Source organism: Stenella coeruleoalba (assembly GCF_951394435.1).
Source record: "Stenella coeruleoalba genome assembly, chromosome: 2".
Lineage (NCBI taxonomy): Eukaryota > Metazoa > Chordata > Mammalia > Artiodactyla > Delphinidae > Stenella > Stenella coeruleoalba.
The window spans coordinates 162785975-162811685 of NC_137147.1; the positions used below are offsets into that span (position 1 = coordinate 162785975).

At 39.3% G+C, this 25711-nt stretch overlaps 1 protein-coding gene across 1 annotated transcript in view; it reads left to right on the forward strand.

Moving 5' to 3' along the window:
• CDC123 (cell division cycle 123) overlaps positions 1 to 25711 on the forward strand; it is a 54849-nt gene that overhangs the window by 2623 nt on the left and 26515 nt on the right. The window contains exons 2-6 of the mRNA XM_079912679.1: positions 2077 to 2148; positions 8280 to 8337; positions 8593 to 8625; positions 15335 to 15430; positions 18358 to 18464. Of these exons, the coding sequence (XP_079768805.1) occupies positions 2077 to 2148; positions 8280 to 8337; positions 8593 to 8625; positions 15335 to 15430; positions 18358 to 18464 (366 nt within the window). The remainder of the gene's footprint in view (positions 1 to 2076; positions 2149 to 8279; positions 8338 to 8592; positions 8626 to 15334; positions 15431 to 18357; positions 18465 to 25711) is intronic.

The window sequence follows — 25711 nt, forward strand, 5'->3', positions numbered from 1 at the left end:
GAGAACGATGCAGAATCTAACTCGGTGAGGCTCATACATGTAAGAGTTGTAGACCCTCCAAATAGGAAAAATATGCAGAGAATTCACAATGGAATCAAACAGTAAATAGATGTTTCAAATCCAGTCAAGGGATGATGCAACCTGGAGGGAAAGTCAGGATTCACATCAGACTTGAGAATTAGTATAACTCAGAAACAAGGGACGTGGACTCGGAAATCATCGATTTGGGGACTCAGAGATGTTACTGGCATAGAAGAGGGCTCTCTCTGCTCTTATTGTGGTCAGGAAAATCACCCTGATGTCTAGGAACCAGCATCCCTGCCGATATTTCTCAGTCTCAGGCCCATGAGAAGGTAAACTTCAAATTCTCTTAGGAAGGTCGTGTATAATTCTCTTGGGCTGACATTGTTGGGTAAGTATCTTTAACCCCAGGAAGAGCTAGAATTATATATAGAGGTGATGAAATAATTCAAACTTGAGGGTTTTTTCTCCTGTTAAGTTTATTTAATATCCTTGAATTTGCCTTTTTGAGAACATTTGGCATATGTATAACAGGTTAGCCTTGTGTTTCCAATTTAAATTGTGTAATTGGTTTAGAATTGTGATACGTTAAAAGATATAAGAAAATTTTTTAAGTTTTTCAGTTTCAATTGGAATGTTTGCAAGAACCTTGGATTCACTGTACTTACAATTTAATTCACTGGTTTTGTAAGAGTTAAATACTTGGAAAGGCTTACCTGTAATTAGACAATTGACATATTTAAAAAGAAAGGTGACTAGATTATTTTTACAAGAGTTAAAAAATTTAAAGCAACTTTTAAGTTTCAAAGACTCACTTGAAATTTCATTAAAATTTAGCAGATTTACAAATAGAAGAATAAGATTTGGTAGTTGAACTTAAAAGCCTGAAGAAGAAGTAAGCTTTTGAATGTGAAATTGTAATTTTGATAAATCAGATATTAATTTCTAAAACTGAAGTAGCTCATGAATAATCTTTCCTGTGCACAAAATCCATCTGTAATGTGCCAAAAAACTTATTCAATAAATAAATGAAGCATACTGTTATAAGTCAATTATGGTCTCTCTGAAAGCAGGCCATAATCGTTTTCAGTTTTTAAAAAATACATGCCTCAAGATCAAAGTAATAGCATTTTAGGTATCTGTGGCAGGATTTTTGATGATTATTACAGAATAAAAAACCAAATTATGCCATACGTTTTTTCAAGTGATATCAAGTATGGCTTTGTCATCCCTTTTTTTTTTCCCAAAAGAAAAAAACGTATTTAATAAACAGTAACACAAGTGAATGTTTATAACATGATCAGTGATTATTAAATAAACAACAAGATGATGGTAAATGAGGCTTGTATATCAAATATAAAGAGTAAAGTTTATTCATTTATTTATTTAGGCATTTGATGCCTTCCCATGCAACTTTCTAGTTTTCTCACATAGGCTTTGCCATTCCTTAATTATGATTGTCTGAAACCAATTCAACTGAAGCATGCCCAGGTAGGCAGCTGTGTACTCTGGTGATCAGGTGAATAGAATGCACATCCAAACATAGCGTGAATTCTTAGCCTTACACACTCATTGCCAACCAAAGAATGGTTTCCACATCTTAAGCCTGCTTCCTCCCCATCTCTTAGAAGGTGGTCAGATGCTGTTCATCTTCTGATTTGTTTGCTCATTTCCTGTGTTGCTGCAAATACCTGCAGGGCTCTAATTTCTTAAAGGCACATAACCCTTGTACTCAGAATTCTTCTGAGCTTGTTGCTTTCATACTGTGATTTCAGTCCAGTTCTTTGGATTTGGCTGGTTTTTGTCTCTTTATCACCGAGACAATGGGGGTAATTATATGCACCTAATTTAGTTTACCACAGTATTTATTCATATTATCCTAATTTCCAGTCTGCTGCTGCCAAGTGTCCATCATTAACATTTCCCACTTCATATTAAAATAAAGGGAACAAGTAAATCAGAAATTGAGTTTTGAACTTTTTTTCTCTGCTTATGGTTGGTCTTTTAAATTGATGCCCTTTTTTTTGGTATGTGCATTTTGTTTTTGTTTTTTAGTGTCATTCTTCCACTTCCTCAGAATGTGAAGGATTATTTACTTGATGATGGAACTCTGGTGGTGTCAGGAAGGTAAGGCATATCAGAAAAAAGTTCTTTAAATTTTAGCATAAAGAAATTTGTAATGATTAAATCTCAGCGATTACCATGTAAAATAAGTACATTAGCTTTGGCTCCATTCTCTCCCTTTTTTCCCTAGTTAAAATTATTTGCTGATCTTTGTTCTGTATTCCTTGTCAATGCTCAGTTGATAAGATTTTCAAAATTGAGTACTTCCTCTACTAATAATTACAAGTTGTGAAATTGAGTAATTCCTTTCATCTCTACTTTTAGAAAATGTGTATGATAACTATTCCTTTTGTTCAAGTCGTTCCTCTGTTTATAAAGGAAAGTACCATGCTTCAGTGTTTTTAGTGCAAACTGGAAAAAGTTTAAGAATCATACTTTAATGTCATTCCTATTTTTTCATTCAGGTCTCTGCTCAGAAGTCATGTTATCTAAGTGTTCATCCTTCTCTCTCCTTTCTGAAGTAGCTTAATGGTAACCCTTACTGATAACATCACTCGTTTTTTTAATAGAATTCTAGGTTGGAAATAATTTTCCCTTAGAATTATTAAAAAATATATTTTTTATTGAGATAAAATATACATAACATAAAATTTACTATATTAACTATTTTTAAGTGTACAGTTTAGTGGTATTAAGTACAGTTACAATGTTGTGCAACCATCACCACCATTCATCTGCAGAACTCTTGCCATCTTGAAAAACTGAAACTCTGTACCAGTTACACACTGAGTCCCCATCGCTCCCGTCCACCAGCCCCTGGCAACCACCATTCTATTTCCTGTGCCTGTGAATTTGACTTCTCTAGATACCTCATACAAGAGGAATCACACAGTACCTGTCCTCCTGCGGCTGGCTTATTTCACTCAGCATAATGTCCTGAGATTCATCCATGTTACAGTATGCGTGAGAATTGCCTTCCTTTTCAAGGCTAAGTACTGCTCCATTGTATGGATTACCACATTTTGGTGCATCACTTTTTATCTCCTAACCTCACTTTATTTTTCAGTGTAATACTTACTTCCATCTGACATCATTCCCTTAGTGGTTCTATTAGAATACAGTCTTCATGAGAACAGGGACTTGGACAGTTGTGTTCCCAGCTCTTGGAACAGTGCCTGATACACAAGAGGTGCTTGATGAACGTTTCTTCAGTAAATGAACTCAGAAATGTAATTAGAATTGTGTATGTTTTCAGTACACTAATTTTACCATAAATATGTATGTGTGTGTATGTATATATGTGTATGTGTATATGTGTGTGTGTGTATATATATATATACACACACACACACATATATACATATATATATATTTTTTGGTCTGATGGATCTTCTGTGTAGCTTTCTAGATTATAGTTCTGTTTTTGGTATTCTCAACCACTTAATAACCTGAAAATTATTAATTTAGAGCCTCATTGACTTGGAATAATTGCAGGATAAGGAAACAGAATAGGTAGGTGAGTCTCAACCTTGGGATATTTACACACGTAACTTTATTATTTTTAAATATAGAACACTTAATAAGCTTACATAAATGGGAGTGTAAAGCAAATGCCTCCCGCTGTTAGAAAGGCCTGGGTAGATTTCAGTGCTCTGAGCTTGTGGAAGAGCTCCTGTGTTGTTTTTCGTTGGCCAGATGTGTGCATGAACTTCTGGCAGAGGCAGGCCTGTTAAACACTGTTAAGCAGTGTGATACAGCACACTGCACTTCACTCTGCTCTCCAGTAACGCACAAATCAGGTAGGGACCCTGCCTTTTTGGAGTTGACAGTTCAGCTTTGTATTTTATGGGAGTCAAATAGCACAGTGCTGGTCTGTCAGTCGCATTGCCTAGGGCTAAATCCTATCTTTGCTCATTTCTAGCTCTCTGTGCCTCAGTTTCCTCTTCTGTAAATAGGGTTGTTGCAGGGATAAAAGGAGATAATGCATAAAATGTTTAGCCATAAATATTTAATGTTTATAAATATAATAATGCCTAGTACATTGTATGCTCTTAAGAAATACTAACTGTTCTCACCATTATCATTAATCTCAGTCCGCACATTAAACAAACACACCAGTAAATATATAAGTGAAAATTGTGGTAAAGGCTGTGAAGGAAATGGGGTGATCACTGCCGTATTAAATTACTGGGAGTGGGCTGGGGCTGAGGATTTCAGGGAGGGTCAGGGAATACCCCAAAGAGCTAACTTACGAGCCTCTCAGTTAGGAAGTTTGGGTGGAAAGCAGTCAGTTGAAGGGCAAAGGGAAGAATCTTCAAGGCTGAGGGAGCAGCATTAAGGAGGGGTCTGAGGCAGGGAAGATCTTGACGTGCTTGGTTTGGTTATCATTGCCTGCAGTTGGTGTAGGAAAGGAGGCTGGTAGCACGCATTTCTGGTGTAGACAGTGATTCATTTTCATTGCACGTTATTGGGTGCCTACCATGAGTTGGGTGCTGAGCATGCTACTGGGATAACAAGATGGGTGTCTGGTGTACTGAGCAAATAAACTTTCCATTTAAAACAAACAAACAAGAAAAGATGGGTGGGACATCCTGCCTTGGGAGTCCAGGCTTAGTTAGTCGCCAAGTCAAAGATGTAAATAAATAGGTGCCCGTGTTTGGAACAAAAGCACCCAGTGTTCTGTTAAGCCATGTTTTTGGAGTTGAAATAATCACTGTAAGCTGGGGTGATGCAGGGAGTTTGTACAGAAGAGGTGGTGCCTGACCTGGGCTGACAAGTTGGGTCGGATTCAGGTGGTTTGACTCAGCGCTCCCGAGTAGGTGTCAATCCTCACTGTCTCCTTTTGGCCCCGGGAGTTCTTTCTTTCCTGATCGTCTCCCTTAAGGAGAATGACAATAGATGCCAATTATAAAACACATGTTCGATTCGTTCATGTTTTGAATCTTCACAACTCTGCAGAGTAGCTACTGTCATCCTGGTTTTATAGATGGGATTCTGGTGCCACGCTCGCGACTAACAGAGGCAGAACTGACATATTCTGACAATGTCTGTCTGCCTCCAAAGCCAGTGCTCTCACATTTCCCGCGGCTTTTAGGTACCAGCTCAGTGCTAGCTGTGATATAGAAAACAGAGAATACTTCTAAATATTAACATCAACTCAGTCCTCAGTATTTAGAGGTTTACCTTGGAAAGCAAGTCTGGTGAACTTGCCAGTATATACACTCCATCATCTTTTCCATTTCAGTGACACATCCCATGGTAGGAATTGCAATAAGTTTTTCTGAAGAACTGTATGAATACACCGATTACAAATATGTTTTTTAAAAATGTATTTTGTTATACTAACAAAAACCAAAAGTGGTGTTTTAGAGTGATAAATGCATTTTCAAGTTCATTGAGTACCTTTTGTGTTGTTATTTCATGATAGTCATCTGTATTGCCTAAAGTTAGTGACTTAAAACGTGACCATTTTATGTGTCAATGTTTGCTCAGCTGGGTGTTGAGAGACACTTCTCCTTGGGTCTCTGCATGTCTTTTGAGCAGAGGCACTGACAGCTTTTGTTCCTGATTGTCTTTTCAAAGACGTTTATGCAGCAGATGGCCTTGGAAGATAGAGATAGTGTCTCTCCCTAGCAGAGAGCAGGCTTGTTACTGTCTAGTACAGATAAAGACAGTGTCACCTCTTGGGTCAAAGACCAGCCAGGTTTACCTGCAGCTCATTATAAAAGATGAGATTCTCTAAGTTCAGGGTTCCTCAGTTGTAACACAAACCTGGGTCACTCCTTGACCTTCCACGGGGCGTGAGGGGCCAGAGGGAACTGATTCGAAGATGGAGCTCATGCTTTGTACTGTGAGTGAGAGTCCTTTGTTTCTGACCCAGGAGTCCCCTGTCTTCCGCCAGAGTCCATGAACTCTGGCAGGCTAACTTGTTAGCTTGCAAGTGGGGTAAAATCTCAGAGCCTCTGTAATGCTCGACACTGGGCAAGTCTTCTGTCGGTCTTGCTGAGGTCGCTCTTGCGGCTGTAGTTTTCTGGTGGCTCGACCATAAAACTGGATGGTTTTAAGATACCTCACTCATGTCTGGCAGCGGACGCTGACTGTCACCTGGGCTTCTCTTTCCTTGTGATTTCTCAGCCTCAGACTCAGCTCCTTTACGTGGTGGTGGCAACATTCCAAAAACGGGGGCACGGAAGCTGTAAAGACTTGACACCTAGGTTCAGCATCACATGGTGTCGCTTGTGCTACATTTTGTTGGTCACAATGAGTCTTGAAGCCAGTTTGAATTAAAGGGGCGGGAAAACAGATGCCATTTCTTGATGGGAAGAGTGGCAAAGTCACCCTGCAAAGGGGCATGTCAAGATGGGAAGAATTGCTGTGGCCATCTTTGTAAATACATCATCAGAGTTTCTTGTTTTTGTTTTTCCCATTCATTGTGATGTGTACTTGGTGGGCTCTTTCGTTCTAGAACAGTTAAAAATATTATGTCTTTGATCATTTCCTCTTATTTTCTTGCTTCTCTTTCTGGAACTCCTATTATTTAGAGGCTGGGTCTACTGGATTAATTCTCTGAATTTTATCATTTCTTCCCTATTGTCTGTCTTCTTAGTTTTACTTTCTGGAAAATTTCCTTGATTTTGCCATTCATTCTGTTGAATTTTTAGATTTCGGCTACCACGTTTTCAGTTTCTACAAGTCCAACCTTGTCCTCTGGCCTCCTCTCATGAATGCAGTATCTTTTATCTTTGAGGATATTTATGATTTAAAAAATTATTTTTCATCTGGTTCCTGTATTGTCTTTATTTCATCCATGTACCTTTTCTCTCTCTTTTTAAAAACTCTTTTCTCATCTTGGAGCCTTTCTTTAGTTTTCTCATGATTCTAGGCCTTTATTCATATTTAAGAGTGAGGGATGGACACACACACACACACACACACACACACACACACACACACGCAGAAACTTTATGTGCCCGGGTGGGGCTTGTTGACTAAGAGTGCCAGCAGTCAGCAGGTATTGATGGAAGATTCCCAGATGACAGTTATTTGTGAGTCTTTCCCCGGGGGTTTTCCAGTGTCTACAGAGATGAGTCCTCTAATCTGTCTGTATTGGGGGAGCAGGGAGGGAGGAAGGGGACTAGAGGTCTCACTGTTAACACGACTTCCACTTATGACTTCGTCGTATTCTAGCATTTCACCCCGATTTTCCTCTAGGGCATTAAGGACCGGAGCCCTTACCCGGTTTGGTCCACGGAGGAGGTTGAGTTGCTGGGGTGTGCCAGCTGAGGACAGCTCGGCGTGCCTCCCTGCCCCCTTCACGGACTTCACTCAGGTCACCCCTTTTGAAGCCGGAGCTGTGGTCCCATCGTGTGTGATGGCTCCAGGGTCTGCCTGTTGCCAAGTGGGTCCCCCCGCCACTGGCTTTCTGTTTTCCAGACTTCTGTTGTCTCTTCTCTGCAGTTGTCTCCTCTCTGGTGCTTTTTCCCTTGGGATCTTTTAAATCATTTTAGTAGCATTTCAAGAGGGAGTTCTTCATAGGCCTGGGCAGTGTCGCTCCCTCTGCGGTCTTTCAGCCCTTGCTTCGCCCCAGGCGGTAAGGATTGGCTGTTAATGGCCCTTTTCAACACCCGCTCTGCACACTGGCTCCTTCTAAGACAGCATGTCTGAATATGTCTTTCTCTTCCTCCCCCATGCCCTCCAGTGGTGCCAGTCCAGATCCAGGGTAACTCCTGCCACCAGCCCACACGCCCTGTTTTCACTATGTAAACAAAAGATTTTTGGCTGCGCCCGCAGGGTGTCCAGCGGTTGCCCGGAACAGCTCCTCCGGCAGTTCCTTCTGTGGCTTCCTTCATCCCGTCTGGTCTTCCTTGTCTTGGGCAGCACTTTCTCTTATATCGAGATTGAGACTGGATTCTTAGTGTCCTCACAGGTGGAGTTTGAGTTTTTCTTTTCCTTGTTTCTAGTGATTTCTGAGAAGAGGGCAGGAAGTTTTTATTCCGCCATCTCTTATTGGACTTGTACTCTCGTTAATTTCATGTTGGTTTTTATTAGTTTCTGTCTCAAAAAGTGAAGTTTTCCTAACATTATCCTCCAATTCTAAGGCTTTTTAAAATATATATATACTCAGCACACCTGCAATTATGACTGCACAGCACCAAAGCTTTCTCTTGCTCAATTTAAATTTTATGTTCTTCCAGGGAAGATCCGCCAACATGTTCTCAGCCAGACAGTGATAATGAAGCAGAAGAAATACAGGTTGGTTCAAAATAATATAAACTGTTCCGTAACGTGTTCTAATCAAAATGTTCTCTGAAATGGTTCTGGCTTTGAGATCTTAGCATAGATTCAATCAAGTGAGAAATTACATGAAAATTTCCCTTGGACACATACTTTGTGTTCAGGAAGAGCTGTCTCCTGTGTATGGGTGATTTTTAGATGGGGCACTGCTTTTTGGAAGCCCAGTACACTGTCCACATTTAACGTTCTGTTTCTGTCCTCCTCTCCATGCAGTGGTCGGACGACGAGAACACAGCCACGCTTACGGTAAGAGCCTTGAGGTGTGGGGACCACCTCGTGCTGTCCCCCTGGGGTGCTTCCAGGTTTCAACACAGATCACTCTAAATCCCCATTTACTCACCTTTTCAAGCTTTTATTTATTATTTTGAAAAATAACTTAAATCATTGTTTACAGGCAAACATGGTACGCCCTTTTTTCCCTTTTATTTTTATTTTCATTTTTTAAAAAAATACACCTTTAAAAATAATAAATAAATAAAAATAAAAAGCACACCTTTATTTTATTTTTTGGCCATGCCATATGGCATGTGGGATCTTGGTTCCCCGACCAGGGATCGAACCCGTGCCCCCTGCATTGGAAGGACGGAGTCTGAACCACCAGATGGCGAGGGAAGCCCCTCCCTTTGATTTTTTTATTTTTAATTTATTTAATTTATTTAATTTACTTATATTACTTATATTTGGCTGCGTTGGGTCTTCGTTGCTGCACGCGGGCTTTCTCTAGTTGTGGCGAGCGGGGGCTACTCTTTGTTGCGGTGCACAGGCTTCTCATTGCAGTGGCTTCTCTTGTTGTGGAGCACGGGCTCTAGGCACCGGGCTTCAGTAGTTGTGGCACGTGGGCTCTAGAGAGCAGGCTCAGTAGCTGTGGCGCACGGGCTTAGTTGCTCCACGGCATGTGGGATCTTCCCGGACCAGGGCTCTAACCCTTGTCCCCTGCATTGGCAGGCGGATTCTTAACCACTGTGCCACCAGGGAAGTCCCTGTAGAAATTGATTGAGCATGTTTTAGTCTTTCAGGCTAAGAGTGTTGTCAAATTCAACTTAAAATATGTTTTAACAAAAATCTTTTTAAAGGAATGAGAGTATTTCTAAAAATATGGGAGGCAAATGAAGCTTCTCATACTTTGAGATAAAAGCGAAAGATTTATGTAAAATTGCTTACAAATAAATGTAAAGGCACAATAAAGGAAACTAGTTTTAGAGGAGGGTATATTCTAATGCAATTCTAAATAGGAGATATTTCTGTTTATTTTGATGGAAGAGATATGATGTCCAGGGTACAAGGGAAAAAAAGTGCAGGTGCCTAAACATTTCCTTAGGTATAAAAAGTGTGCCCACACATGCAGAAAAGGCAAGTTTACATGTTTTATTTTACTCTGGATATCACTCAGGTCAGTTCCTCTCCTTTTATGAAAATTCTGTTCAGTTCAGCATACATCTTAGCTTTTGCCCATATTCAGTGCCCTGTAGTAGGTTCTATGAAGTAAATAAAGATGACTATGATTTGATTCCTGACGTTAGGGAGTATATAAACCAGTGAGGAAAGACGCTCCAATTTGGGGGTGATGACAAAGTGCTGTCAAACAGAGAGGACAGGGCTTCCCTGGTGGCGCAATGGTTGAGAGTCTGCCTGCCGATGCAGGGGACGTGGGTTTGTGCCCCGGTCTGGGAAGATCCCACGTGCCGCGGAGCGGCTGGGCCTGTGAGCCATGGCCTCTGAGCCTGTGCATCCGGAGCCTTTGCTCTGCAGCAGGAGAGGCCACAGCAGTGAGAGGCCCGCATACCGCAAAAAAAAAAAAACAACAGAGAGGACGGTTACCACCAAGGGCATCTAGAAATAACTCAAGGGAGAAGTGATATTTGGCCTGGATGCTAAGTGTAAGGATGATCAGTATCAACTCATGTTTTTTTAATATAGATAGATAGATACAGAAATTAATAATGTGTGTGTGTGTATTTACCAAACTCTGCTTAGCTCTAAAAGTGACATAATGACATCGTGGTGGCAGTGAGCACACCTAGTGCCCTGATCTTGGTGTCTAAATAGCATTCTCCACTAAAAGGAGTTGAAGCTCCTTGAGAAATTAAAGAATGGGGGTGGCATGGTAAAGATGAGCCTGCAACAACTTGTGTCAGAAAGTAAGAATGATGGGTCATGACACAGAGGACCCAGAAGTTAGCCTGAATGGGCTCCCACTGGCCCCAAATGTGAACATCATAACAAAACAATAATAGTAATGGAGTATAACCATTGACTAAAATTGGAATCCATGGTCCCATATTGACATAAACAAATGATTAAATTAAATAAATGGAGCAGAAGAGAAAGCCCTTCTTTATAGTAGAAAAGACACCAACTGATAATTGTAGAAGGAATGATAGAATTGGAAATCACCATTAGCAACCATTATAGTAATAATCGATGGAATAGATATTAAAACTCATGGGTGAATATTTGATGAGGATACTTGAGTATTCTCAAAGTTATGTCCACCAAAATTACTTACTAGTTGTAAAGAGAAAAACAGTACCTTCACAGTGGAAAGAGCTGGCACCAGTGTGACCAAAGTTAACCTTCTCAGTGATGGGACAGACCTACATTGCCTGTCTCCTCGTACAAGGCACAGAAGGACACATCACCTGCCAACAATGCACAACCTGAATCCAGTCATGAGGAAACAACCAGCAAACTGAACGTTTTAGAAATTTCATAGAGTCGCTGCCCTGTACTCACCAAAACGTCAGGGTCATGAAAGATAAAGAGCAACAGAGAGAGGAAATGTTACAGCTGAAAGGAGATTAAGGAGACATGACAAGGAAATGCAGTGCTCGATTCTAGACTGGGTCCTGAGCCAGAGGAGAATGTTCCGTTTTTCTTTTGCTATAAAAGACGTTATCAGGACAATGGGCACATTTTGAATAAGATCCATAGATGAGATAATGGTATTGTATCCACGTTACCGCCCTGATTTTGATAATTTGGGTTATGTAAAAAAAAGTTACTGCTTTACACACACACACACACACCACACACACACATCCCCCCCACACACACACCACACATCCCCCCACCCCCACACACCCACCCCTACCCCTGCCTACTTATATGTAGAAAGGGAGTTGAGGGGGAGAATGATAAAGCAATGTGGTAAAGTGCCTGAGTGAAGAGTGTGTCGAAATTCTTGTTACTCTTCTTTTAATGCTTCTGAAAGTCTCAAATTATTTCAAAATAAAAAATTAAAAAGTGATTGGGTTTCACTGGGGAGTGCTAGATGTTGGGCAGGGGAGCTTTCAGGGCAGAAGAGCACTCTCAGAAGAGGAATGTGAGCCAGGACCCAAGGAGGGAAAATTACCACTGCAAGTAATTAGTAATTAGTGTAGTGACAGAAATGCCAAATTAAAAATGGAACCAAGTAGTCGAGATGGGTAAATTCCAAAGGCACAATGGTGAATTTCAAAGAGCAAGTTGCCAAAAGTATAGATATCAAGTGACAACAGTTACTTTAAATTTTTTAAATGTTATGTTTTATGGACAGGCACACGTAGTATAACATCAGGACTGTAGAAGAATATGCCCACTCCTGTAATGATGCCTGTGGGGAGAGGGAAGCATTAGGGAGGAGAGCAAGGAGATTAGGAACTTCATTAGTATCTGTGATGTTTTTTCCTTAAGAAACTTAAAGGTCTGGATCAGACATGTCAAACTGTTGAATGTATGGATCCAGGTATATATTTTTTGTATATTTAAAACATTTATTTCATGATTAAAACATTTTTTTAAAGAAATGACCTTTCTGATGGGTGTGATAGAGGGGGGCTGTGGTGGGTAAAGTTGGAAAGATAGGTGAGTTTGGATCATAGAAAGTCCATGGATATGATTTAAAATGTGGATTTTATCTGACTTAAAACAGGAACCTTTTCTCAGACAACTGAGGCGTTCCGTGAATTTAAAATCGACTTGAACTGTGAGCTTAAAAGAACCCTATTACTAGTTAAATCTGTTAAAAGATAATTTTCAGGAAAAGGTAGAATAATGACAACACGTTGAAGGCTGTATTTAACTCAAGAGGGAACCAGGCAGATGTTATAACTGTCTCAAAAGAGAACCCAAAGGACAGACACATTTATAGATTAGTATTGAGATGAATACGTGGGAAGGAAGATAGCTGATTTCCACCAGACAGGATAGAATTTTCACGTCTGTAAGAAATACTTATCATTGTTTTCACTTACCTATAATTCACCAAGTTGTAAACTAGGTCGCAGACCCAGATAGAATCAGGTAACCCGGAAAGTGCTGTATGTATAGAATGCATAGTCTTTCACTGAAAGCACAGATTTTTCTGTACAATACATAAACTTTTCGTCATTTAAATTTGTTTTAGTATCCTTATGGCAGTATTTCTTAAAGTTGAATAATTGGAGGATTTGAGGGAATCTATTGCCTCTTTTAAAATGTATCAATGATACAGAATAGCTAATACTTTACAATAACTATAAATGAAGTATAACCTTTAAAAATTGTTAATCACTATATTGTATACCCATAACTTATATGGTAAAGAAAAAATGTAATACAGAAATATAAAGCAGTCCTTATATGTGAAGTTTTATGGGATAGGAAAATTAAATTGTTTTGTCTTTGAAGATCGAACCCTTCATATTGTACAATTTGTGTAACTGTGCCATTTATCAAAAATATTGCTAATGCAGATCTTAGATGACTTTTTATGGATAGAGCTCTAGGGTAGCCAAACCAGCAACTTCAGGGGATTCTAAGGAAATTACTGCCTTAACAGAAATGAGGGAGAGATGAATGGAAGATAAAGGACTCAAGGCTGTTATTCGTTTTGTAAACCTCTCTAAATGGCTGCAGCTTAGTTTCACGTATCTAAGCAGAAGAAGAATAACAGAGGATGGAGACGGAGGCAGGCTGTCAGATAACTAACTGAAAGATGCTGCTGACTAGTCCAGAGGTCACGTACACCTGCAGCAGAAAGAAAGGAAGTCCAACCTGCCCTTGATCTCTGCCTGCACTCACTAGCCTGTTGCTTAAAGCTGGTATCTTGTCTGGGGAATATGTTACCTTTTTTTTTTTTTAACTTTCCTTTTTTGGTCTGCGTCTCTGTGACTTGAGTCATAGTCTTTTCTCGGTCATAACTGGATTAGATCTTGGGGATCAGCATAAACCATTTTTCTTTTTGGTATTTGATTATTTATTGCTGAATAACAAGTCATCCTAAAACTTTGTGACTTGAAACAATAATAATCATTTCCTTTTTTAATTTTAAAAAATTTTATACAATTTTTAAAGGTTATACTCCATTTACAGTTTTACAAAATAATGCATCATTCCTTGTGTCGTACAATAATATATCCTTGTAGCCTCTCTTACACCCAGTAGTTTGTACCTCCCACTCCCTTAGCTTATTCTAGACCTATTGTAACTTTTTTTCCCCTTGTGGAAGAACTTGTCATGACTGGACTTTTTCAGTATTTGCAGTTGCCAGTAGGGGGCAGCAAATATAAAGGAAAAAAGTGACTGCAGAGCATCAGTGTTACTGTTTTTGTATTCTTGTCTCTCCTGCAGGCCCCACTTCCATCTCTCTTACTCTCCTTTTCTCTACTTTATGTCCATGTGCTCCTGATGGTGACAGAAGGCTCGAGGGAGAGCATAATTGTAATTACGTTTACGTTCTGTCACCACTGTATTTCTACTTACTTCCTGGTTGAAACAACACTTAGAATGTTTTGATTACTCACCAATATAAAATACACATTTTAGGGACTTCCCTGGTGGCACAGTGGTTAAGAATCCGCCTGCCAATGCAGGGGACACGGGTTCGAGCCCTCGTCCGGGAAGATACCACATGCCATGGAACAACTAAGCCCGTGCACCACAACTACTGAGCCTGCGCTCTAGAGCCCATGAGCCACAACTGCTGAGCCCATGTGCCACAACTACTGAAGCCCGCGCGCCTAGAGCCTGTGCTCTGCAACAAGAGAAGCCACTGCAACGAGAAGCCCGCGCACCACAACGAAGAGTAGCCCCCGCTCGCCACAACTGGAGAAAGCCCGCGCGCAGTAACGAAGACCCAATGCAGCCAAAAATAAATAAATAAATTTGTAAAAAATAAAAATAGGGCTTCCCTGGTGGTGCAGTGCTTGAGAGTCTGCCTGCCGATGCAGGGGACACGGGTTCGTGCCCCAGTCCGGGAAGATCCCACATGCCGCAGAGCGGCTAGGCCCCGTGAGCCATGGCCGCTGGCGTCCGGAGCCTGTGCTCCACAACGGGAGGGGCCACAGCAGTGAGAGGCCCGCGTACCACAAAAAAAAAATAAAATAAAAATTTAAAAAATACACATTTTAAAATCAACCAGAAAGGAAAGAACATTTTAACTTTACCAAGGTCCTATTTTTAAATTTTGTTTATATTAAAACTTATCCGGAAATAGCAGCGTTTAAATACAGTTAACCACATAATTTATTTCTTATTCTCATGAAGCCTTTTGGGGAAACGTCCAAGAATCTTTTCCTGCAAATGGAAAGGCTTCTGGCCCTTAAGTGCGAGGTATTATTTCTGAGAATTGGAGTATATGCACAGGTGATATTCTATCTGTCTCTTTTCATTTAATAGATACTGGTTTTATAGGTGCTAAGAGAACCATTCATTCCTTCCTCACATCCCCAGGTGCCTTGTAACATCTGTCTCTTCAGCTTTGTGGTCTTGATTGTTTTGGAAAGTGCCATTGGCACTTGTTATTTTTTTTTCCTTTTCAGATAAATGCTATTTGATCATTGATTTTATTTAGCTGAGTTCAGAAATTCTGATAGTAATTTGTATTCTAAGTTATTTTTTACGCCCTGAAGTGTTGAACTTTGAGATTTTGATCTTGTTTTCTGTATTTGTTGTGATGATACTGACTTGCCCAAATATTTCTTCTTTCTCTCTGTAGGCACCAGAATTTCCTGAGTTCACCACTAAAGTCCAAGAAGCTATCAATTCCCTGGGGGGCAGTGTATTTCCAAAGCTTAACTGGAGTGCCCCAAGGGTAGGAACACATCAGTAAATCTCTCACTGTGTGAATATTATTTGTTTTGCTATTCCATTTCGCTTTATATCCTCACAGAGGGTCTGATTATATTCCTAATTCTAGGGAATTCTGTGGAATTTATTTTTATTTTCCCCCTGTTATTTTATTTTCCTGATTTTGCAGTGCACTTCCCTGGGTCTGTGAAATGCTGTATATTTTGCCAATTGACAGTTTCAACCTCTTGTGTTGCTGATTGCGCTAGAAATCTGAGAAAAGCCTTTCTCTACCCTTTTCAAAACTTCACCTGTTCAGTTTGACAGAGAGATTTTTCTCTATTGAAAGGTAATAAAAATTAAAATGTTGTAGGATCTAGAAACAACGGTTTGACAGATCACCTGACGTTTTCTTAAATTGTGTTTTATCATTTCATCATTTCATTGACAAGATTTTTTTTTAAGTTAAGGTCTGAAGGAAAATTCGTTATTTTTTCTACTACAGTAGAAAACAGTTTTATGTCAGCAAGGCTCATTTAAGGCATCAAGACTTATCTGCATTTTCAAAAAATCATCTCATGTGCTTATCTTTTCTTATTCTAACATGAATGATAAATTGTACTTATCTAATTTTTGTTTTTACTTATTAAAATTAGTGACACATATACATAGTTTTTTAAATTAATTTTTATTGGAGTAGAGTTGCTTTACAATGTTGTGTTAGCTTCTGCTGCACAGCAAAATGAATCAGCTATGCAAATACACATATCCCCTCCCTTTTGGATTCCCCTCCCATTCAGATCACCACAGTGCATTAGGCAGAGTTCCCTGTGCTATACAGTATGTTCCCATCAGTTGTCTATTTTATACATAGTATCAATAGTGTATATGTGTCAATCCCAATCTCCCAGTTCATCCCACCCCACCTGTTTCCCCCTTTCTCTACATCTGTGTCTCTATTTCTGCTTTGCAAATAAGGTCACCTATACCATTTTTCTAAATTCTGCATATATGCATTAATATATGATATTTGTTTTTCTCTTTCTGACTGACTTCACTCTGTATGACACACTCTAGGTCCATCCACGTCTCTACAAATGACCCTATTTCATTCCTTTTTATGGCTGAGTAATATTCCATTGTATTACATATACAAAATAGTTTAAATTTTCAGAAGATCTGGAAGCTTCCTACAGAAATCAGCCAGTTCTGACACCCGTTTTGCTTCACTATTTCCCACTGCTCAGAGACAGCTGTTTTCAAATATTTTAGTACCTTCTTCTGTTATTTTCCTCTACTTCTCTGTTCTTCTGTCTTAGATGTTTATTACTGACTTCCTGCTTTAGAACAGAAAGGTTCAGCTCTGTTTCATCTCCTGTCCCCACTACTTTATTTATTTATTTATTTATTTATCTATCTATCTACCTTATCTATTTATTTATTTATTTTTGGTTGCATTGGGTCTTTGTTGCTGCTCGGGCTTTCTCTAGTTGCATTGAGCGGGGGCTACTCTGCATCGTGGTGCATGGGCTTCTTATTTCAGTGGCTTCTCGTTGTGGAGCATGGGCTCTAGGTGCACAGGCTCAGTAGTTGTGGCTCGCGGGCTCTAGAGCACAGGCTCAATAGTTGTGGCGCATGAGCTTAGTTGCTCCATGGCATGTGGGATCTTCCTGGACCAGGGCTTGAGCCTGTGTCCCCTGCATTGGCAGGCGGGTTCTTAACCACTGAGCCACCAGGGAAGGCCTGTCCCCACTGCTTTCTGTTCCACTGTCCTCATCATCAGAATGGCATACTTTGATTAGACAAGTATTCACTGTTTCTCATACTATGTTTATGCAAACACTACGTCCGTATCTGATATATACCGTACATTGCTTGTGTTTTCTTATTCAACATTTTGTTTTCCCTGGAGTTAATAACTGTCTTGTTTATTCAGTTGCATGGTTTTCTATGTATATACTGTTGTTTTAGTGGAGTTAAATTTGTGTGTTCAGTATACCGTCTTTAACCAGAAGTTCATCATCCTTTTTCATTTGGAGAAATTTTAAAGAAGTTATTATAAAGAAGTTATTGAAACTCATTTTTAGTTTATCTATGAGCAGTAATTTGAGTTGTGCTTGACTACTGATCTGGCTTGAGGCTTTCTAGTTAAAATGCATAGATTATTTGTGATTTTAAGTTATTCCTTCATTTATTTTTTATTTATTGAGTGCCGACTGTGTTCCAGTGCTTTCTTTCATACAGTGTGGATAACTGGACTTTTTTTTTGCAGTCATTAGTTTTCCTAATTACTGTCCTGTGTCTGATCTGTCTATGGGAGAAGTACGTTTTTTAAACTACTTAATTATTCTGTCATTTTTAGGCATATTTCGCTGAGGTTTGTGCCTCCTGTGTCTGCTCTTCTTACTTTTTTTTGGTGCATATATTTGAGGCTTTCACCATTTAAAATTGTGATGGTTCAGAATATGTCACCTCCTCCCTCCCAGATTTGATAGACATGGGTCTTAACTGTTGCAGTCATCCAACTTCAGGGTTCCAGCCGTCTCTCCCCAGAAACAGGAAGAAAGGAAGTTTCTCTATTTTCTTAGTCGCTGGTCAGGCTGTTTTTTTATTCCTGAATCTTCTAGCTGAAGTGTCAGCATTTCTGATATCTCTTTATTCCCCTTCTTTCATCATCAGTGAGGAAGACATAGGGCAGTGCTTAGGCCTGAGCTGAAAGGTGAGAACCTGAACATCTTGGTTCAAAACTGAGTACCCGACATGCAGTGGTGATGCTGTTACTTGTTTAGAACTGTAACTTGACATTTGACAGTATAGCTAAAATTTCTTACCTGACTTTTTTCTTCAACCTCTTCAGGTTATATGCATTGTTGATTTTGGCTATAGGCTTGAACTTCATTTATAGCAACTAACTTGGAATATATACTAAGTAACATGTGCTCTGTTATTTAGGACGCATACTGGATAGCAATGAATAGTTCTCTGAAATGTAAAACTCTCAGCGACATCTTCCTACTGTTCAAGAGTTCTGATTTCATCACTCGTGACTTCACCCAACCGTAAGTATGTCTCTTGTTCTCTTATGTCAGTAGTTTCAGTACTTGTGAGTTTTTCTACAGATGAAATTCCATTAGTTCTAGTACTATTGTAAACAACAGATCCACATACCAAGGCTGTTTCATTTTCTCAAATGACCTATTAAAGCAAACCTTTCTTTTCCATTGACAGCTAATGCTGTACAATGAATATCCCTAAATATCAAGGGCTTTCTGTGTATCTGCCCAGTAAATATAGTGGTAATTTTTTTCTTATTATAAAGCTAATATATGCTTATCATAGAAAAATAAAAGTGGGGACTATAGCTAAACAAAAACAGGAAATGTAAAAGCATTCATGATCTCGCCACAGTTGGTTTTATATACTTCCAGGATTCTGTCTGTGCATAGGTATAATATAGATACACCTGTCTCTAACTGTATTCCAGTTTTTTAAAACAAAAATGGGATCATATAGTTCATATTGCTTATGAGGCTGCTTTTGTACTTAATCAGTATATATTAAACATCTTTATGTGTCATTAAATATTAAACACATCATTGTTTTAAACTTGCTTCAGAGTATTCCACTGGACAGCTATAGCATCATTTATTTCATTAGTTCTCTCTTATTTGTCTCTTTTCTCTTCTTCTTAGTCCTGCAGTGAATATCCTTGAGCTAAATCTTTGCGTGCTTTCCTGATTTTTTTTCCTTAGGATAAATTCCTAGACATGGACTTGCTGTTTTCTTCCCTCTGCTAGTTACTCTGTAACTAATCCTTCATCATAGGCAGACAGCCCACCTGCACTGCTGCACTGTAGGTGATCTCTTTATGCTTCTTTTGTTCTGTCATCAAACAGCAGTTATTCTTCTAGATTTCTTATCCTACCCCATTTTTAGATCTGAAATATCAACTAAACTAACCTTTTATCTGATCTCTAAAGCATATCAAAAAATCTAGAAACTAAGCAGGTACACAGGTGAATACATACATACCTCATGTATGCATGCCACTTCCTCCCCATCCATCCAGTTCAGTTTGCCCTGCTCATTCATCCCCTTTCAGCCTCAAATCCTTTTTTGAAGAGGAGCCTGGCATAAAGAAAATACATTCCCTACAAGTCAGTTGTGCATCATCGCTTTTGCATCTGGTTCTGCAGCTTGGGCATATGGTTTTAGTATTAAATTAAGAAAACGAAGTTAAGTAATAATAAATGAGTGTGATTGTATCGCTAGTTTATTATAAAAGGACTTTACCTGTATTGGTTTTTCTGGTTCACTTACAGAAAAAGCCTTATGTTGTTCTGACATTTAGGTGTCAGCCTTTTATGGTTGTGTTGGCGCAGGTGTTATGAGGTGTTTGCTTTAGTAATAATGCAGCAGCATTTTCGTTCTGGGAGACACCCTCTGATTAGAGGAAGTCGTGGCCCTCTCTTTTTTTTGCCATTGTAGAGCTTTTTGATATTGAATGCTTTTGTAAAGAGGCCTTGGAATATATTGCATTAAAATACTCTGTACCTGTTAATTTTTGATATGGATTTTTATGCACCTTTGATATTAGTTGCAGTGAGTATATGAGGACATTTCCTCTCCAAAAATTATAAATCACTTCTAACTCTCTGTGGTTGATGGCTTTTAAATCATCTTTGCACCCTAGCAACCTGCTGGCTCCTCTTAGCCCACCTCTCCTTTTTTGTCTTACATGAATTTAGCCCCGATTCCAGTGAAGGGTAGAAATACCAGTCAGTCTTTTTGCGTTTTGTACTTTTTGACTTTTGCATGGGGAAGAAGTTAAATCAGCAAGTACATTTGAGGCCTTGGATTAGGAGTGTTTATCCACAGAATACCATCTTTCTCCTCATGTAAATAATTGGGAATTGGCAGGATAAACACCAAGCCCTGGGCTTGCAGCCTTTCAGACCGGTGGTACTCACAGTCACCTTTTCTGGAAATCTTTGTCGGTAGTCAGTTGCGTAACAATGAGTCTTGTTACTCCAGAAAAATCCCTATTGATTGGGTCTTTAATGAAAGATGAACTTTTGTCACAGAGGCCTTTCTGGACCCCTTAAAGATTAAGAATACAATACTTTAAATTGGACAGGATCTTATCAGTGATTTAATTTGACTCTTCAGTCAGTTAGAAAATTGAGGCCTGAATCTGCTCAGTAATTTGTTTCCATCCACTAGTTAATAGAACCAAAACCAGAATATAATTTCAGTAACGTCATTCTAAATGTTCTCTGTATTTTCACTTAATAAAGTTATAAATTCCTTCTTTTCTAAATGCTTCAAAGTAAAATATTATAGAATGTGATAAAAGATAAAATATTATAGTATATAATTATGTACATAAAATTATGTAATGTTATGAAAATTATGTTATACTCTTTGGGAGCTTGCTTCAACAAGAGAAACAAAGATGTTATAGTTAGGATTACAGGTTAACAGAGGGCCAACCAAAAAGAGTTCACACACAGTGTTTTTAAAAATACATTATTTAGCAAGGAGTCTGGAGATGGGCTATTTCCATCTATAATGGTTAAGTCACAGCTCATCAGGGTCACCAGGGACCAGGTTCTTTCAGTCTTTCTCTCTGTCATCCTTGGCTTACTGGCTTGGTATTTGGGTTTATCACCTAATGGTTACAAGGTGGCTGGTATTTTGCAGGTATGGCATGAAGATGACTATATCTTGGTCAAAAATATGAGGGGGTGCATCTAATTCCTCTCATTCTTCTCTGTCTGTGAGCAGGTAAAGCATTCTGGAAGCTTCCCAGGAGACTTCCTGATAGGCTCACGGTCACACAGTTACTCAGCCTCATCCAGTAGTTGGCAGAGGGAACAGAGACGCCATGATTGGTTTAGAGCAGAGGCTCTCCAACTTTAGCTCGGATTAGAGTCACCTGGAGAATTTGGTAAAACACGGCTTGCTGGTCCCCACCCCCAGAGTTTCTGATTCACTAGGCTGGGAGTGGGGCCCAAGAATATAATTTCTAACCTGTGCCCAGGTGACCCTGATGCTGCGGGTGCAGGCCCGCGCCTTGAGGGCTGTGCCCTTAGATGTACACGTGCATCCCTGGGATTCCACAGGTCCACCTGTCCTCCTCTGAACAGCCACAGAATTTTGTTGGCAACGGGAGAGGCCACAGCAGTGAGAGGCCCGCGTACCGCAAAAAAAAAAAAAAAAAGAAAAGAAAAAGAAATGTACTGGCATAATTTCATAGTAGCTTTCAACAGAGTAGACCTTTGGTTATTTGTTTTTTTGCTTTTTTCGGTCTTTACCGTGATTGTACCCGAGAATACTTTTATTTTATAATTCACATTGTAGATTATATGACATTAATTATTTAATAACACCTGTGGGTTTTGTCTTTTTTGTTTTTGCTTTTTTCCGTACCACTTGGCATGTGGGATCTTAGTTCCCCAAGTGCAGAGTCTTACCCAGTGGACCACCAACGAAGTCCCAATAATACCTGTGTTTATTTTGAAGTTTTTTTTGTTTTTTTTTTTCTTATTTTTGGCTGCATTGAGTCTTTGCTGTACGTGGGCTTTCTCGGTGCTTTGTGACCACCTGAATGGGTGGGATAGGGAGGGTGGGAGGGAGGGAGACACAAGAGGGAGGAGATATGGGAACATATGTATATGTATAACTGATTCACTTTGTTATAAAACAGAAACTAACACACTATTTTAAAACAGTTACACTCCAATAAAGATGTAAAAAAAAACAACAACAACAACCAGAGAGCAAAGGCAAATTTTGTGGAAAGAAACAGCAGTAAAACTGTCAGCAGGTTTCTCAACAGGAATATTGTTTCATCTAGTCCTACCTCTGCTGGGAAGGGCCTGGGTCCTGGAGGGTGGAGATGGATATAGAACAATGCAGCTGCCTATATTGTTTCTCATCTGTATGGGACACTTATCAATCTGGACCTAGACTAATTTCGGGTTATAACTTGAGGAATTCTCTAACAGTTGCCCAAATTTCAAGGTGATCACGAATGATTCCATATTATTTCATAATTCAGGCAAATTTTTCAAGTGTTATTTAAATGTGTTCGTTAACACAGGGGAAGTGTTAGGTATTATGACATATTTCTTGCTTTTGCTCATACATTATAACGTATTATAATTTTATATTATATGCTGAGTTGGGACTTGAGAATTTATACTAGTCCTTACCATGACTTTTAAATTACGTGTTCATAGAAACAAAAGCTAAAGTAGACTTAGCAGTTCAGTATTCTTTCTCTGTAAATTGCTTTCCTTGATCTTAACTTGCTGTTACCTCTCTGAGGTCCTGCTTTCTTTTAGCAATTAAGAAACTGTTATTTTTGGAAATGAGAGAATCAGCTTTTTTTTCTCCATTGCAGATGCAAGTGTTTGGATCATCTGTGTTCTTGGTTCAGTCAGTTAAGGGAATAATACAAACATTTTTATATTTGATATGAATGAAGATATTTTATCATTTCTGTTAGGATACTCATATTTTCTGCTAGTATTTTTTCTACTAGTATTTTCAATGTAGTAAGAAGCCTTGATTTAAGGATTTCTTTCTTTTTCCTTTCTTGATGTAACCTGGAATTTTTGAACCGTAATTTATATAAGGATTTGTAAGCATTCAAGTGTTGTTAATACTCTAAATATCTTAACACATTTTTGCTTTTTAAATCTACTTCCTCCAGAATATAAATGGAATTTAAATATTCATACACAGTGTTTTTTGCGGTATTTCAGCTGAGCTCCTAAAAATGTTGTTGACCTTCACATTCAGTCTTAATTAGGTGGCTCTGCACTTTCCTCTCCTTTCAGAGACTGTACTTGACCATCTGATTAATCATCTTAATAAGAAAAAGCCTTGTACAGTAATCTCATGTAGCACATATGTTCTCACATCTACCTTCTGAAACTAGTCAAGGTTTTTAACTAACATTAAATGTTAAACCTATCACCACTTAAAAAATAATGTTATGGGATGGTAGAATGCAAATGTGTATTAAAATGTATACCTATTTTAAAGTAGCAAATGAGGATTAACCAAGGGTTGAAATCAATATTTGTAAGAATATAGAAGCATTAAAAAATTTAGATAATGAAGACCTGTGTTTTGGAAGTGTTTATTCGAATTCCTTTGTCATTTCTCTCCTCCCATCTCCCTTGTATATATATATATATTTTTTTTAATTTAATTTATTTTATTTTATTTTTCGCTGCGTTGGGTCTTCGTTGCTGGGCGCGGGCTTTTCTCTGGTTGTGGTGAGCTGAGGCTACTCTTTGTTACAGTGTTCAGGCTTCTCATTGCGGTAGCTTCTCTTCTTGCAGAGCATGCAGAGCTTGCTCAGCGTGCAGGCTGTAGAGCACAGGCTCAGTAGCTCAGTAGTTGTGGCACATGGACTTAGTTGCTCCGCGGCATGTGGGATCTTCCCGGACCAGAGCTCGAACCCGAGTCCCCTGCATTGGCAGGCAGATTCTTAACCACTGGACCACCAGGGAAGCCCTCCCTTGTATATTTTAGATGCATTTAAATTTTTAAAAAACGATAGGCAGTTCAGTTTTATCATGATAAGAATTACTGGTTAATTGAAAGCTAAAATATTAACTTTTTTTTAAATTTATTTTTGGCTGCGTTGGGTCTTCGTTGCGGGCTTTCTCTCATTGTGGCGAGCGGGGGCTACTCTTCGTTGCAGTGCGCGGGCTTCTCATTGGGGTGGCTTCTCTTGTTGCGGAGCACGGGCTCTAGGCGTGTGGGCTTCAGGAGTTGTGGCTCGCGGGCTCTAGAGCGCAGGCTGAGTAGTTGTGGTGCACGGGCTTAGTTGCTCCACGGCATGTAGGATCTTCCCGGACCAGGGCTCAAACCTGTGTCCCCTGCCTTGACAGGTGGATTCTTAATCACTCCGCCACCAGGGAAGTCCTAACTTTTTAAAAAATTGTATAATTGGCCTAACAGTATATATTAGTTTCAGGTATACAACATAATTTGATATTTTGTATACACTGCAAAATGTAAAATATTAACTTTTAAAGTAAACTTGGTTTCTTATTATAAAAGTGCTATATGTACACTTTGTCCTTTTTTTGGCTGCGTTGAATCTTTGTTGCTGCGTGTGGGCGAGTTGCGGCGAGCGGGGGCTACTCTTTGTTGCGATGCGTGGGCTTCTCATTGGGGTGGCTTCTCTTGTTGTAGAGCACGGGCTCTAGGCGTGCGGGCTTCAGTAGTTGTGGCTCGCGGGCTCTAGAGCGCAGGCTCAGTAGTTGTGGCGCATGGGCTTAGTTGCTCCACGGCATGTGGGATCTTCCTGGACCAGGGCTCAAACCCATGTCCCCTGCATTGGCAGGTGGATTCTTAACCACTGCGCCACCAGGGAAGTCCCCACTTTGTACTTTTATGTGTTTTTTAATTCCTCAAAATTAAAAGTTAAAGTAATATATATTTAATGTGATAAACATAATGTTAGAAATACTACAGAAAAGCAGCAGAAGAAATGAACAATCACTGCTGGGAAAGAATCATTGTGAACATTCCAATAGTTAACATTGTATTATGTTTTCTCATGTATGTTTTAAAATATGAGCTTGTACTGTGTAGTTTTGTGACCTTTTTTATTATTTAAAAGTATACTGTATTGTGAACGCTTTTCTCGCTTGTGAAAAATTCTTTTACCACACAATTTTTTATTCCTCACTGTCTGGATTTTTGACACACTTTTCATCTTTTCATTTAGAATTTAGAAAGGAGTTGAGGGAAAATGTTTTAAGGATAAAATGAATTTTTATAATAGAATTCATAAATGAATTAGTGTTTTTTGCTAATTAAAATATTTAGGCTGTTAAACCAGAAAAAAAAAGGTGAGGGACTCTTTTACAATAAAGAAGAATAGGACTTCCCTGGTGGCGCAGTGGTTAAGAATCCGCCTGCCAATGCAGGGGACATGGGTTTGAGCCCTGGTCCAGGAAGATCCCACATGCCATGGAGCAACTAAGCCCACGCGCTACAAGTACTGAGCCTGCGCTCTAGAGCTCGCGAGCCACAACTACTGAGCTCACATGCCACAACAACTGAAGCCTGCACACGTAGAGTCCATGCTCCGCAACAAGAGAAGCCACCGCAATGAGAAGCCCGTGCAATGCAACAAAGAGTAGCCCCCTCTTGCCGCAACTAGAGAGAAGCCCGTGTGCATCAACGAAGACCCAACGCAGTCAAAAATTAATTAATTTTTTAAAAATTGAAAAAAAATAGAATAATGAAGAATATATTATGTAGAGCTATTAAA